General features: G+C 46.8%; 1 protein-coding gene across 1 annotated transcript in view; it reads right to left on the bottom strand.

Moving 5' to 3' along the window:
* Positions 1-227: 227 nt before the first annotated feature.
* LOC119444977 (glutathione hydrolase 1 proenzyme-like) overlaps positions 228-17,244 on the bottom strand; it is a 624,609-nt gene continuing 607,592 nt past the window's right edge. The window contains exons 3-5 of the mRNA XM_037709312.2: positions 10,437-10,630; positions 8,909-9,146; positions 228-452 (exon numbers count right to left, since the gene is read on the bottom strand). Of these exons, the coding sequence (XP_037565240.1) occupies positions 243-452; positions 8,909-9,146; positions 10,437-10,630 (642 nt within the window). The 3' untranslated portion in view covers positions 228-242. The remainder of the gene's footprint in view (positions 453-8,908; positions 9,147-10,436; positions 10,631-17,244) is intronic.

The following is a 17,244-nucleotide window of genomic DNA, read 5'->3' as shown; positions in this document are numbered from 1 at the left end:
CCAGTCACTAAATGCACGCTACCACTAATGAGTAATTGTTTCAGCTTCGTCGTACTTACTCATCACAATCTTACTGAAGTAAAAGCATCGCTTGTTCTGAACTTAGATTCCTCGGAAACAGGTGGTAAGAGCACATTGCTGTGTTGTTCCTAGTGCATCTTCTTTCACACTTTTATTGTTAACTAAAGCAAATAAAATTTACTTCAATTAGCTACTTCAGATAAGTTAAATTTTACTTCGGGTCACAATTTCCTGACGTCGCGAAAACATTGCTCCTCGGAACTCCAAGTCCAGTATTTTTTTCTATCTCGTTTTGTATTTGTGCCGTAGCGATTTACCTGGGGAAACAAAGGCTCAATCATAAGATTGTTGGGGAAGAGTTGGTGATGAAGCCTGCGTTTGTCGATGGCCTGCTTGACGTTGTAGCCCTGCCACATCGCCCGCAATGTCACCTGCAGGTTGAAAGCAAAGCGCGAATCAATGTCAGAATATGTTACCATGAAAATCTTGTGACGCGTAAAAATTTTATGCATGCTATTTGCAAGTATATAAGCAACGTTGGAAATTTATTCATATGAGCTGTAGTGAAGACGAATGCCCGGCGCTGCAGCCGCATCGCCAGTCATCCGGGAAGCGCGAGCTAGAGATTGCCTGAGCTGCTCTGGTTGAGACACGCTGCGAACGCTGCCCGCCGCTCTTTTGTCCTGTGTTCGCATTAGAACGGGAGATGCCCAGGGCCTATCCGAAGGCTGAATGACGCCGCGCTTCAGCATGTCAGCTACTTGGTCATCGATGACACGGCGCTCTGTCGCGGATACACGATAGGGTCTTTGTCGCGTGGCGCACTAGTACCCATGTCGATACGATGACAAACAGTTGACGTGCAGCCCAAGGGAACATGCTGGCAGTCGAAAGACGAACGGAACTTGTCGAGAAGGCGTAGAAGCTGGGCGCGTTGGGAAGCAGTCAACGTGTCGGCGATGGAGCTATGTAGAACATCGGGCGAAGTGGGCTCCTGCGCGGGGTTACAGGTCCTTCCGGCGACCTCATGAGTGGCGATGGAACCAGTTGGCACGCCAATGATGGCAGCAGGGTCGACACACTGGACGCGGCCAACGCACTCCCCACGAAGCAAAGTGAGAGGACCGGAGAATCGGTTGAAGACGAGCAGTCTCTGACGCCGGCCTGAACGTCCAAAACAGCGAAAGGCAGCGGGTAACATTTGCGACGAGCGAAAATGGCGGATGGCGTAAAAAGTGCGCTGGTATCAGCAACAATGTTGCATGACACTGTGGCTAGGGCAGAAGAGTGCGGTGGAATTGTAACGTCTTCGGTAACAGGGCAAAATTGCCTACGCATGGTCACAGCAGAGATACTCATTACTCCTTTCTCAATGTATTATTTCAACCGAAGAAATAGCATCACATGTGCGTATGCTTGCCCTAATATGTATTTGTTTACAGAATGATGCATTAAAGAAGGTCTTATCATGACGAACTTCCAAACATTTTCGTATATATGCATTTTTGGTGGCAAAATATATGGGTGAAGTTTTCGAAAAGCCTTTAAACAATTCCATAGATCTTGATGGCTGCCCTCTGCGAAGGTGATTCTAATTCATAAATTTTACTCCGGACTGTAATGAAATAACTATAGGTCATGTTAAATATTTAATCTCAACATCTTTTAAGCTATTAGAACACATTATCTTTAAGGATATTATGTCTCTCCTGGAAAAATGCGCCAATCTTACGCGTTGTCGGTATCAGTTCAAGCGATGCGTTCGCTGGGGTTTTGTGAACAAGAATGTTGGTTAGTGACCATTTGCAAATATAAAGCACAAATACAAGTTTCGCACATCTTCAACGGGAGGGAGGCATTGCTCAATGAAAACTTAAGGTGCTCCATCATGCGCATTCCACGAGTGACGAAGAAATGACGATAACGCATCGACGACGATGGAAACACAGCGACGACATGACGACGGTACGATGACGAACCAATGACAATGCAACAAACACGGCTACACCTAGACGACGCAATGATTACGGTACAATGACTAGGATGGAACGACCACGAGTGCATGACGACGACAAAGGGAAAATGAAGTGATGATATGATACGACAATATGATGACGACATTGTATACATCCCAACCAATTGGCGACAGTGAAATGGCCACGACGGTAGGACGATGTCGAAATGACGACGAAGGTGTGACATTTACTTGACGGTGCTGGAATTGCTACGACCCCAAACTGGTTTGTTTCAATAGACATTCATAGAATAGACATATATTCAAAATCATCGCTTTCATTTCGCATTTACACTACTTACTCAACCTGCCGCGATGGCTCAGTCACCATGGAACTCCGCTGCCGAGCTCTATAGGTGGTAGAGGTCAACACATTTCTCTAGAACGCGCGAACCACGTGCTGAGGACTGCGCTGGCGATATCTGAAGATGACGTGTGGCACGAACTAGGCTGGATGAGAGCTTGCGTGACTACATTTACAGTTTCCATTGATTTCTCTAGACCTAGTGGTCGGCTCATGCATCAGTATCTGCCTTGGCCCTCAAGAGCGTTCTATACAAATGCGCTGAGCTCTGTACGTTTGATTTCCGGTCACAGTGGCCATTGCGGGATGCAAAAATGCGCGGTGACCATGTTTTGTACTAGCAGCGCCAAGTGGTGAGAATTATTCTGGAGCTTACGGCCTTCCTCAAACGCCAAGTACTTTGCGGATTCTGGACATTAAACCCCACACTTTATTATAACTGAAGAGTGTTAACACTACTATGCACTATAACGGCACAGCTTTATCGATATTTATCACATGTAGAAACAGAACAACACACAACAATAGTGTTATTGATCAGGGCATTTTCTATTGACAAATGTATTATAAAAAATCTCAGCAAAGAGAGAAAGAATAAATAAACCACCACCTTCTGACGTTGCAAGTGTTCCTTTAAATTGAACAGACTACACATGAGATCAAGAACTACCCACAGTCTCTGATGACCTCTCATCTCAAAAGTAGTAGTTTCACCCGAATGCGACGCATCGATTGCGATAACAAATTAGTGGACGAAGTACGATACGAAGTAAGGATAGTATGAACTTGTAAACATGGGCAAGCTAACTACATTAACAACCGTGGTGTCACGCGTGCACGAGCAAACATGAACGCATCTCACTCGATGACCGCGGAAACTCGCTGTAAACCCGCTGCAGTGAGTAAACGCGGCCTCAGGAAGGAGCGAACTGACTGTCGTACTGCCGCTCGCCTCAACGCAAACTAAGCCACGAGAACACAGTGCAGGGCGAACTAGGCCCCCGCCGCAGATGGCTTTCAAGATGCAGCGGCCCAGGCGTGCGCGCGTGGTGTAAAACGCGCCTGCCCCTCCCTCTTACGATCCCCCCGGGGTTTTGCGGCCCGGGTGGGCGCGCGTGGCCGCTCGAGCCGCCCGGCGTAGAACGCGACCACCCCTCCCTACCCTCCCTTTGAAGTGTTGCGCGCGATTGGAAGACGGCGCGCTTCCCTCCCTTGCGTGCGCGAGATGGAGCCGTGATCGTCGGCTCACGCACGCACGCTTTCACTTGCACATACAGCATATGGCGCGCGGCGACGATTTTATCGTCCTTGGATATTATACGAAACATCAAGGCGACGTCGACGATGACAGGAATGCATCTGGAGTCCCCATATAATTGGTATTGCAATAATAACAAATTTATTCATGCCCACTTTCCATTAAGGCATATTTTCAATACTTTACTTAGCTGAAAGGAAAATGGAACTCTATGCTAAAGAACGTTTATGTGGAAATATTGCATCAGGACGCATTTTGTTTATACTTACTCCAGTATTATACGTCCTTTTAAAGCATGCTGTAATAATGGAAGCCGAAAAAAAAAGCTATAAACAAACAGCCATTTTCTGGGTACTAGCATGCGCCCTTTTTAACACGAAAGTGTTTTATTCCGGGGTCCACCAAGACTTCACTGACGTATTTCCGTCACGGAAATACGTCATAGAACATAATACAAAGAAAGAAACCAGAAGAAAAAGTTCCACAAACATGCAAAATTTGGGAATCGAACCCACGACCTCTCGGTCCGCGACGATAGATCGCCGAGCGTTTAACCCATTGCGCCACAAACGCATTCGCAGAGAGCTACACAGACGCGCCTTATATATCTAACACTCCTCCGTGTACCCGCGCTCTTGCTCGGGGCGGTGCCGCCGCCTATGAGCAGAAAAGAGAAGTACTGCATTATGACACTAAAGCCCGGGATACATGGAGCGAACTTTCTCGACGAACTTCACGCGTCAAGTAACGACGCGGCGACACGACGCAGGATGTTTGCTGTGTTGCAATACATGCGGCGAACGCCGCCGCGCGTTGGCCGCCGTGTTGGCGGCGGTCCCGGCCGCCCGCTTCGAACTGAATTTGGCGTTGTCCTTGTAGAATTCACTTAGTTGGAAGCAAATGACTGCGTAAACGGCTTTCGCTTAGTCTCAGGCCGCTTCGACGACAGAGTATTATGGATAACCTTGAGTAGTTTTCGAGATCGCTTCTCGTTTCGAACGCGTCTAAGCCTAGCGAAAGAAATATCCGATGCCAACGCCATCTATCGGGGAAGTCGGGAGATAGGCATGACGACAGCATGTGGCCTCTGAGATCAGAAGATTTCTGTTGAAGGTTGTTGTAGAGAGCTTGCACTGCTTGTCTGTTTCCTCGCAGATCAGCGGATATGGGATGTACAAATACAACGCGATTCCTGAGAGATCATACTAGGAACTACTCAATCGGTGCAGAGACATGCAGACACGGCAACACCAACGCGATTGCAGACGACGCGAAAAGGCGCGCGCGCGCGAAACACCAGCATGCATTGCGACCGGAACTAGTGCCTCCTGATTGGCTGTCGTCCACCGCTGCGCGCTAGACGCTTCCGGCGGCGGCGTTCGCCCGACGAAAATGTTTGGACAGGCAGATCGGCTGCGGACGGCAAATTTCTTGACGCCGGCCGTCGGACGTTCGCCGCCCGACGAAGTTCTTCGCTCGGACGCCGGTTATTCGCTCCATGTATTCCGGCCTTAACGCGCACCGACAGTGAACGCTTCGGTGGTCTCAGTACTACGACGCCTCGATGCCAGCATTCGAAGGGACGCTGGCATCAAGAAGCACTACCAACGCCACCTAGGTGGCGTTCACCGTACTCAGCACAGCGGAGCGTGGCCTCCGCAATTAGCTCTGAAAATGTTTCTGAAGTTGATCGCGGAGGCTGCAATTACGACGCGCTGTACGCGCTGATTTGACTCGGTGACGATTCAGTTACGTGCTTTGTCTTGCGCGTTGTATTAGTGTGTCAGTTACGTGCTTCGTCTTTCGCGTTGTGCTAGCGTGTGCAGCGTAGTGCAGCTTCCATATGCACGACGGTTGCTCATGGTCATCGACGTTGGTAGTCGTGATGGAGGAGACGTGCCACCAGGCGTCAGCGTGGGTGCATCAACGCCTAAGGGCGCTTTAGCCACAAAACACCAATAGACATTATATATCAATGTGCAATAAACATTACACTACTTCTGTGAAGACACGTTTCACCTTCGTGTTCTATACCGATTCCTATATAAGAGGGATCAACCACATTTTTTTCATTGAATTGCCTAGCATCGTTGATGTGGTGATGTACGAGCTGTGCTTTCGCGACAGTTGAACCGTGAAAATAGCTGTGTACTATTGAAGAGTTGTCCGACAGTTTACGGCAGATTGCATTTTAACAGCGCAGTGATTATTGAAAGTGCGCCCGTTGCCCGTCCGGTCATTTTAATACTTCCGCTGCCGGTGGCGTCTGCGGCTGGCGCTGCAGCGCCCCTTGCCGTGGCATGGTTGTCTTTACTGATTTCCCGAGAGCGTGGGACCCGTGTTAAGAGCAAAGAAATAGCTCACGCAAAGAGAAAGAAAAACGAAGTGCCGCGATCGTGGGCGGGTAGCACGGGAGTTCTTCGTCTCCTTGTTGGAATAAGCGGCGGCGTAAGACGCGCTGCTCTGAACTCTTCATGCGTATTTTCCTTCACCGTACTGGTCCACGAGATAACTAGTTCCTCGGACTTTGCAATGCGCACTTTTTTGCGATAGCAATTATGTTTACGCTCCAGATAAAATTTCTCCATCGCCGTGATGTTCCGTCGTCATGGTCTTCCATCGCCGTATGATTTTCCGTGATGTTCCGTACGAATTGCCAGCCCGTGCGCCAAGCAAACGCCTTCTAGATTTGCACAAGGCCGGTGCCCATCGAGCCTTGACGTCATGCTACCTTGTCCGACTGCCAATAATCTACTGGAGAATCTAATGCTCCCGAGTAAGCAAGCCACTGGATTTTGACGTTACCGCTTTCGTCACGCAAATGCTCGGCAAATAAAATTACTGTCCAAGTAGCATGACGTCGTCAAGCAGAGTGCACAGGCCTGCTATCTAGGCGGCATTGACCGTGCGCTGTGGCTGAGACGGCAAGCGAGCCTAGAAGGATAGTGGCTTCATGCGCTCAGCCTTCTCGCACCCAATATCGGAAGGTGCCAGCACCGCCACCGCGTAAGTGTGGATAGGCCGGCGTTTCGCTCTCAGCGATTGACTCAATTTCATGGTAATAAAGCGCGCTGGCCGCACTGAACTGAATACATGTTGTCTTCCAAATTCGTTTTTTTTTTACACAAAATTTGACAAAAATTTGTTTTTACTTGAAAGAAGCGCAACCCGAGTCATACAAGGTGTGATTGGCGCTCAACCAAACAACCTGTGTTTCGATATTTCCTTGGGGCTTTTTGTACATGTTGCGCTGGCGTTCCGCCTGCTCTCATTAAATTATTGTGCAACGTAATCACTTCCATATTCTCTGAGAATCTTGCACTGTTCTTAAAAATAAGTTGAGCATCCTTGCACAACTAACCTATAGGAGCAAGGTGATGCGCACTTTACACAAGGAAACTCGCCCTCGTGGCACCACATTATAATATAATACCCCAGGCCAATGCGTAGGCGTTAAGCGAGATTTATGCAATTATCGCCATTATCATGATGCAGCTATCGCAACATGTGGTGTATGAGGCAATAGTGAGTGCTTGCTAACGATATTTTTTTTACTGCTTGGTGATCATAGAGATTGCGGAATGATGAACATATCGCGAAAAGTCCCTAAAGCGCAGGAGTCACGTGTCACTGCAATCACTTGATTTCTTTAAAAGATTAATAATATTTTCTGTCGTTTACTTGAAAAACAATGCGACAACATAATCGACATCATTGTGGCGAACGGAGGATGCGATGATACCACATCGCGCTCTAGACATGCGCACTCACTGATCTTACTAGTACAGCGGAAAGACAAAAACACAAGGCTAAATTCTTGTGTGCATCGTCAGAAAATGAAGACCAGATTTTACGAGCGTGCTACAACCACGGAAGAAATGGCTTTTAAAGATATGCACGCCGTACGCGAACATGTAAACACGCAGGACATAGTAGGCGACGAGCGGCGCAATTCACACTAATTGTTGTTCAGCTTGTACCCTCTAGGGAGCGGCTCTGCGCGATCTCATGGCCAATAGGAGCTCACGCGTTTCCACCTCTAGGCGGGCCGTCGCTGCGCATTGCTGTCCGCGCGGCCAAGCGCATACGCGTCTTGCCTACCGTATCTATGGGTGATCCGAGATTAGTAATTGCTTCATGCGCGCTGTCTTTCCGCGCTACCGGTGTTGAAGGTCGCATAAGTTGGGTTTCGGAGACTCGACACAGCAGCCCGCAGCGTTTTGCTCCGTGCGGCCGGCGCTTATTATCACACCAGCGTCGGGACCGCGACTGCTCGTGGTCATCGAGTGGGGTCTTTTTCTGTACGCGCGCGATGTCATGCTTGTTCAGTGAGCAAGGGAATGTTCACTGCATTCCACAGCCTATAAGACTAAGACTCTTCATGTAATTGTCGGATTTGTTAATGGTCTCAATGCATCACTTTTCTGCAAAACTGTGACTTCTTTCTAGATTATGCCATGCAAACGCTGTGGTTCAAGAACACCCCGCAACGCATTTCCAGACATTTAATTTTGTTTGAGCTCTTGCCAAAATTGACCGCGACACTGTTACCGCGGGGGCGCGCGTCGAATCAATCCCCGCACCCTGCCAATGCGCGTTATATGAAGCGTGGCTGACGACTTATTGAGCATGAGTCCCCTAGTTGTCCAGAAAATTAGTCGGGAATACGCGATTGAATGATGCGCAGAGTAGAACAGTGGTTGGAGCTACAGTGTGATTGTCTTACTTAAAGCTTTAGACTAATGAAAGAATGGAGTGGAGGTGAGGCGTACGATACACGGGCTGAGGTAAGCGACAGCAAAGAATCAAGCTCACCTCATGTTGAATGCGAGATAGTGCAGAGCAAAAGAGAAAATATTGGCCGATCTGACACGGGCGAAGCTGTCAGCGGTACGTTCATTGCGTGGCTTACTACCATTGCGCCAGGCAGGCAAGGGCTTCAGCTTTATATGAAACCGCGTACCAGCCCAGCACAATTTAGTGTGCCGGGAAGCCAGACTGCATTTGGCAGTCGTTTTTCACTGGTCTGCATAAAATATACTATTATTAATGAGTCGTTGGACGCTCAAGGGCACCAGATACCATAAACTCTTTACGGGGAGAAAAACAACGATATGGAAAAAATTCTCTTTTACATGCATCCCTTTTACAGCTGAAGTGTATTCGTGCGATTAATGTGAAATATCAAAGATTGCTGCAATTGTATAAATAATTAGTACAACTTCGAAGTTCAACAGCATCATGTCTTATCAAATAGTTTACTTGTCGATGACTAATTTTCTTGATACAAAAATGCGGGAAGTAAATATACCATGGCAATGCCGGAGGTGATGTACGACCCGCCGGTTCCTCCCAAGGCAAGCTGGACTTTACCAGCAGAGTCTACTAATATCATGGGCGCCATAGAGGACATAGGCCGTTTCCCAGGGGAAATGAAGTTGGGGCTTGAGGAAGCTAGATTGTAAAGGTTGGACATTCCAGGCCGTGAGAAGTCGTCCATCTCGTTGTTCAACAAGACACCAGAGTTGGTGCGCACAAGGCTGCCAAAACTGCACGGAGAAAAAGAAGGTATTGTTGTCATTGTGAAGTATTGGCGTCAAATATCACCACTGCATGCTAAACCATTGCCTCATAAATAGGTAAACACCGATTAAGAATGTTTTTTTTTTTTTAATTTCAATATGTAGTTGTGTCTGTTCTATTTTCAACTGTATGGCAATTCTTGTGCGAAGGCTTCAATATCTTCCAGAAGTTATAGATTTCATTTTGTTCAATAGTCACCGTTGATTGTTTTAGCAAAGGGCACTGTTACGCTACACCTTTCTGCAAATTATCATCATCAGGTATTTCTTATCGATTGAGCTAGGAGGCGAGGTATTATAAGTAAAAAAACGCGATTTGTGCACTGAGACGTGGCGCCAAATATTTCTTTACTATATACCTCCGGAAAAACATTCTCCTTGGTGTTTAATTCCTTAAAGCTATGCCACATGCCTCAATCTCAAAGTGATGCTAAAGCAAAACATCAAGTCAGTTTGGACGAATAAAGCTTCCTTTGAAAACTCCGTTGGCGTTAATTTAGAAATAATATGTTGGTTACTAAAACAGACAATGAAGGTCAAAGATTCGGTTTTTGAACTTCGCGCTTAATCCCCAACGCCGGTACCTCACCGTGACATCACCGATTTCAATGTCTTTTTTTTATGCGTGTGCTTAGGTGACATTGGATCAGCAATTGTTCCTGAAACTCGCTATGTTCAATCCTTGGTTGTATTAGAACACAATGGAGTCTATAATTACCGCTCAAGAATTACATAGCTCTAGAAGACGCTGTCAAGATCTATGACGTCCCGGCGATTGAGCTGGTGCGGGAACTTCAAGGAGGCATGGCCGTCGTTGGTTATTGCGCTTTTTCTGGCTTACGAAGCGTATATTACCGTGGTGAGAGTTGTGTTCTTGATATCGTAGAAAGGTAATTTAGTGATACAGAAGATATCATTTTTCTCTTTAGTGTCCCTTTAAGATGTACACTTCATTTCGCAAGATTGTAGGCATGTTACTATTTTCTTATGAGATGTTGCTCGTTTTCTCATTTTTGAGCCGGACCAGAATCACTTCACAGAAAATGCAAAAAAAAACAAACCTTCAGTGTAAATTTAGCACTGAACCTGTTACAGTTAAAATATTTACAAAATGTCCTCAGAAATCATTAAAAACTTTTCGCAGTCATTGTATTGACTGCTATTTCATCTTATATAAAGTCTCGACGATTGTGGCACGCCATCTTCTTGCTGCTCAAACTAAAAAAAGAATGTACATATATCAGAAATAAGACGTACTAATAGTTTATGGTGCTGGAAACGGAAATGGCCACGCCATCACTACCCAAAAAGGCAGCATGCGCCGTTCCTGAGTCCTTTTGTGCGGGCTGTTTCTCGTAGCCGTAGTATTCGGGGTCATTGAACGTGTGCGAGTCGTTGATTTTCTTTCTGGCTTCACTGGCGAATGCTGGGGACGTCATATTGTTCACTAGCTGTGGGAAAAAGAAGACGAAAGTGCAAGCGCAACTTCTCGATTATTATTTCTCGACTCAGCGTCGTTACATGTGAAAAACGTAATTTGTTCAAAATTGTTATGAAAATCCAGCGCTAACACAAGGCCATGGAAAGAAATTCACGACACGAGCGCTGTCTCACAACTGAATGTTTATTGGGATGTACCCTTTATATATACGCATACAAAAGGAAGTGAAGAAAACAGAGCAAAGACCACATAACAAGCAGAACCAAACCACTACGCAGTATCCTAGGAACATACAAAAAACAAGAGGCGTGATGCACTCTGAGAAATCTAAAACGACTTATCAATGTAGTAATATTCCGTGCAATGTAAGGATGAACCTTCCTAGGATGACACGTAGTGGTTTGGTTCTGCTTGTTCTGCGGTCTTTTCCCTGTTTTCCTTACTTCCTTTTGTATGTGTCTACATTCAGGGTAGATCCCAATAAAAATTGAGTTGGAGAAAGCGCTCATGTTGTGCATTTCTTACTTTTCTTAAGGAATACCATAAGAAAGGCATCGCTACAAGATCGTGGACCTGGAGACTTTGCCCGTTGTGTTAGCGCTGAATTGTCGTAACCATAAACCCAACATTCCCACTAGCCCAATGAGGAGTCTTGTTGAAAATGGTTTTCATTGACCAAGAAAAAGAGAAATCCCAGTGTCCGTCGGCTGATGGCGGTCTACAACGTACACATTTAAGATGACGTGAAATAGGCAACAGAAAGGTAGGCGCTCCAGAAAGGTAGGCTTTTCTGTCAAGCCAATCTTTCTGTAAGTATGCATCGTCGATTTCTGATGTCTCTTCTTCAAGGTCGAATATTTTTGTCTTTTTGTACTTTGCCTTTCCTGCCTGGACCGTATTCGGTCCGCAGTATGTGATAAATAAAATAAATTAATTAATTAAGAGGAAGCTTAGAGAAGGCCAAGTTAAACACATTTTAAACATAGAAATGATTTTATCAGACAACTGCCGGACCGATTCGAATGAAATTTCCTAAATTTGAGAGACAGAGAGAGAAACGTGGTGGGAAAGGCAGGGAGGTTAACCCGAAAAGATTCTGGTTTGCTATCCTGCACTGGGGGAAGCGGAAGAGGAAATTAAAGGCGGAAAGAATAGGGAAGAGAAAAAGCAGTCACGAAAAAAAATACAAGGAATACAAAAATAAAAAATAGAGGACGTTGGAAACGTCTGTGAGAACTATAGTCTGTCAGAAATTCCACTCGATCGCAAAAACTTCAACGGTGCCTTGACTGACTTGTTGTGTGACGACTGTATAGGCTGGCGTTCCAGGACTGTCTGCTCCGAAAGCGGCCGGTCGTCAAGACGCGCCAGCGCGGTCGTGAGTGGCTGCCTATGTGCGCTGTATTGGGGCCAATGACAAAGTACGTGCTCGATAGTTTCCTTGTCGCCGCAGTGGTCACACGCAGCACTATCCTCCCATCCGATGCGGAAAGCAAACGACTTTGTAAATGCGACACCAAGCCACAATCGGCAAAGTACCGTTGTTTCGGGCCGGGATAGTCCAGATGGAGGTCGAAGTCTAAGACAGGGGTCCAGTCGATGCAGACGTGTGTGCTGCAAACTAGGTGTGTTCCACAACGATTATGTGGCATCGTTTGCAAGCACTCGAAGTTTCGCTGCTGCATCTGTTCTTGACAGTGCGATTGGTTCCTGCGCGCCGTTTTCATGAGCAGATCGAGCAGCTTCATCGGCATATTCGTTGCCAATCACGCCACAGTGGCTAGGGAGCCACTGAAAGGTGACGTCGTGTCCTTGCTCGACGAGGCGATGAAGGAGCCCTCGGATTTTCCGTTTAGCGGAATCCGTTTTTTTTGCGTATTTCCCGTTTCTTGGTGTAGTAGACACTGTCGAGATGGCTGACCTCCAGCGTGCCGACAGTACATTGTTTCCCCTCATCAGATACCTTCAGGGAGCCGACGTTGTTGTCCCACGACCGATGTCACGAGGTCTGACTTCTTACTGCCTCCGGAACGATGTGCTCTACAAAAAGAACTTCGAACACAGCCAAGAAACGTTCCTTGTTGTCGTCACAGTTTCACTGCGCGAAGAAGTGCTGCAGGCGTGTCATGACGACCCGTGTGCCCGACACTTAGGATTCGACAGGACGTTAGCGCGCATACTATTCTCGTCCGTTCAGCGCTACGTGAGAAGCTGCCGTGATTGTCAACGGTGCAAGGTTCCACTTTTGAAACCTGCTGGTCTTCTGCAACACCTGGACCCTCCTCCAGCACTGCTTCAACAGGTGGGAATGGACCTCCTCGGTCAGTTCCCTACGTCGTCCGCAGGAAACAAATGGATAGTCGTCGCAACGGACTACCTAAAGAGGGACGCAGAAACCAAAGCTGTGTCCCGCGGAATCGCTACAGAAGTAGCGATGTTTTTTGTCCATGTAATCATACTACGTCATGGAGCCCCTTCCATCTTAATAACCGATCGAGGAACTGCGTTTACTGCTGACCTAATGCAGGAGATCGTCACGCTGACCCACACCAATCATCGGAAAACCACGGTCTATCACCCACAAACTAATGGACCAACCGAGCGCCTCAACAGAACTATGGCTGATATGATCTCGATGTACGTTGACATAGAGCACAAGTCCTGGGACCAAATTCTACCATACGTGACATTCGCATATAAATACGGCTGCGCAGGAAACCACCCAATTCACACCATTTGAAATGCTTTATGGGCGCTGCGTGACAACACCTTTAGACGCCATGCTCCCGGTAGACAACGGAACAAGAAGTGACAACGCTGACGACATCATCCAGAAAGCCGAAGAAGCTCGACAGCTTGCTCGCAACCGCACCCGAAACCACCAGAGTGCCGACGCCCGCCGTTAGAACAGTGGCCGAAGGAACATTCAGTACGAACCCGGCAACTACGTTTGGGTCTGGACACCCGTCCGTTATCAGGGGCTATCGGAAAAATTACTGCGCAGATACTTTGGCCCACACGAGATCGTCAGACGACTCAGTGACGTGAACTACCAGGTGGTCCCTCAGAGTACTAATATGAGCTCGAGCCGACGGCGGGCACGAGCCGAGATTGTCCACGTAGTACGGATGAAGCCGTACTACACCCGCGACGAAGAGCCCCTCTGATCAACTCTCTCCCACCCCCTCTGTCGCCGTTGATCCTCTCCAACCAGTGACCGGGGCGGTCGCTATTCACGTGGGGAGTAATGACGCGAAGTAAGCTACCCACTACAGGCACAAGATCGCCTGAGAGAAGACGACGAAGGGCACAGCTGTGCGCGCGTTCTCTTGAGTGTCGGCCATAATTAAAGAAGGCTGTTCTCTTTCGGCGAACTCCAATTAATTATCTTCGTGACATTTTAGTGGTGGAGGTGTGGGAAAAATGCACTAGTGACAGTAGAAAGCAGAATTCGGTTTAGGCTGCAAAAGTTGTTACAAAATTTAGCAGGAAAGGGTAAGTTAAAGCAAAAAATGAAGCCACACGTTTTAAAATCTGTAAGCCTTACTAAAACAAATATCGCAGTTCTATAAACTGAAACTGCTAGATCATCCATTGCGGAGAAATGCTGTTTAATAATTTAGAGATATGTGAAGTTTACGCACTTTATAGGGTATTGCAGAAGCTCAATAACCGGATTGGTAGTATATTTCAACGCGGTGCAAATTTTATTAACTTTGTTTACTTTAAATTTACTAATAGGTGTAGTTTACAGAGTTACAATATTGTTTTATAGCTTAGTTACAGAATTGGGAACTTGATAGTCAAATTACTTTTTTTTATTTTGCAATTTTCCAGAACCTTTCTAAAAGGTATCACAACCTCAATAAAAATGTGGTCCCCACAGTCACAACAGTTTCTTATTTACTTTTATATGCTTTAATTTACTTTTATATGTTTTTTTAACCTTTTCTTTCAAAACTGTCTTTACTGAAAGCGTTCCTGTATGAGCCTTGAAAAAAAAAAGGTTTTTACCCCTGGTGGAATTTGCATACACTTTACCCTTTTAGTACATCCTGGCCCTGGCTACCTCTGTAAAGGGATCTATATAAAGTAACAGGAAATTCAGTGTCGCACAGATCCATGTACAGCTTTTTTCTTTGGCCAGAACTCCGGTAATCTTTTGAAAAACGTACGCTTAGGAAGCGCACAGTGGAGGCAACCTCCTTAAAAAAACCCGTAAGCGTTCCGGGAATACTGCTTGTGGCAACAATAAAACCTGGTAGCGCTTTGATTATTCTCATCTGACACACAGTGCGCAAGAAGGGGTCCCTGACGTCCCGAAAAGAATATAAATCTGTTTACGAGCTCACGCACAAAGAGGTGTGCCAGACCTACTCCCCCATCTTTGACGCGCCTCAATACGTTCGTCCGACTACACCTCTCCCAACTCGAGGCCCACACAAACACGGCAAATATGCGGTGAAATTTCTGAATGGTTAACCGAGAACAGTATAACACCTGCATTGTGTACCAAATATTACTGATAAAGAACAAATTACACACTGTTGCTCTGGAGAAGATGGATAGATTAGCCACTTTCCATCTGTCCACCTTCTCACGCATCTCTTTCACTTGTTGTTTCCAGTACCGATCATTATCTTTGTAAAATTCAAGCGGCACACCAAGATATTTTACCGAAGAGGTTTCCCACCTAATATTGGCAACAGTTTCAGGGGTTGAAGGCCACTCTCCGTGCCAAAACCACAGGCAGTTTCCCCGATTGACAGGACTTCCAGAGATGTCACTAACTTGTTTAACCACTCTAACTGCTTCAATAACACTTTCTTTGTTGTCACAGAAAAAAGCTACGTCGTCTGCATACGCCAATAGTTTAACTTCTGATGCATGCAGGCGAAAACCTTGAATGGCATCATTCTGCAATATAGAGCGACACAGTGCTTCAATATACACACAGAAGAGAAGAGGGCTGAGAGGGCAGCCTTGGCGTACAGAACGTTGCACACAAATCAAGGCTATACAGCCAAGCTTGCGGAACATGCATTTATCCGAACCATATGATTGCGTTTGAGCAGGCGCGTTCGCACGCTCGTACTCTGCGAGGTGAAGAAGAGGTTTTGCGCTCTTTGCTCGGTAGAGAGATAAAGAAAATAAGAGCGGGACGGAGACACGCATTCACGGAGCGGGTCCGCTGGAACGCGTTGACCGCATTGTAACGCGGCGGAACGCGGTGTCGGAATTGCAACGCAGTCTCAGTGTTGCAAGCTGCGCTATGTAACGCGCAGTGACGCTCATAAGCCCGAATCACGCGAAAAGAAATTCTCATCATCATGAGTAATAAGATGAAAAGTGGGCGCGCACTTCCGGAAAATACTGGGCTACGAACCGCAGTTTCGCTGTTTCAAGCGTTCCGCGGCCGAGTGCAAGGGGAAGCATTTTTTTCGATGGCACTCTTTTTCGACGTCGTCATCGTCTTCTGTGTCCCGTTCGTCCTTGCGTTAACCGAACTTGTTCTTGGAGTTGCTGTGGACACGCTTTCTGCAGTGAGTTGTCTCATGGTGAAGTCCACGTCTAAGTTTCTTGAGAAGCCACTTCTAAGGCTGCCATCCATGTCACGTCGTGTTGAGAGAACACTTCTGTTAATTGGCAACGTGTTTTATCTGGTGGCCCCGATGCTTCCGCAATGTCAGCAGTTTGTTGGGGTGCATCCGCTGTTGATGAAGGTAAATGCTCTTCACGAAATGAACATACGGTGTTAGAGGTTTCATTGTGGTGTTCTGGTTGAAGGTTTGGTCGTGAGGGAACGCGACGTAGATATCGCTCAGAGAAAGGAGGCTTTACTTTGTCCATTGTGCGTGCTGAAATGCTAGGCGTGCCATTCTATTTCGTCCTTTCGGGATGATTACTATATGAGAAACTTGTGGACGATCTACTCATACGGGGCTTTGTTTGGCACTGATGATGATCGTTAAGTGTAGGCTGCGGGTGACAGCGGCGACCCAGTTGAAATGTCTCTAGCTGTTGGATAATGTAGGCGTCTGCAACGTATACGTGAAATCGACTGATCATCTCTTCTTTGATTTTCTCCCATGATTCATTATGTTCAAATGTGTGGGTGAGGTAGAAGCGAAATGACTCACCAGTCACGTATTCATTGAAGTTGGCGACCATCTCTCGTTCCGACCATGATGCAGCGGTTCCGTGGAGCTCGAAGAAGCGGAACTGGTCTTCCACGGGCCCATCATCCGCTGATCCAGTGTACTTGGGGACGTCCAAGGCTTCCAATGATGCGGTCATGATGCTGGTCTGTTTGGGTGTTGGATCTGTGCGTTGAGATATCACAGCGTAGCATAGAATACTTCCTGATTGATGTGCGGTTGAGGAGGTGGCTGCCAGGTCTTCATCCTGCCGACTTGTGTGACGCGAGCAGGAGGTTGCGGACGGAAACAAACATGGTTAGCCGAACACGCTTTTATCTTCGTCGTCCTCCTTCACCATTAGTGCACCGCACCATGCTTATGCGATTTGTCACACACACACACACACCCCTATATATATATATATATATATATATATATACATGGCCAAGTCATGTGGCCAGTTCTTTGACTGCCATACCGTTGT

Source organism: Dermacentor silvarum, chromosome 3 (assembly GCF_013339745.2).
Source record: "Dermacentor silvarum isolate Dsil-2018 chromosome 3, BIME_Dsil_1.4, whole genome shotgun sequence".
NCBI lineage: Eukaryota > Metazoa > Arthropoda > Arachnida > Ixodida > Ixodidae > Dermacentor > Dermacentor silvarum.
Note: the sequence above shows the minus strand (reverse complement) of the source record. Positions and strands in the feature narration are given on the sequence as shown.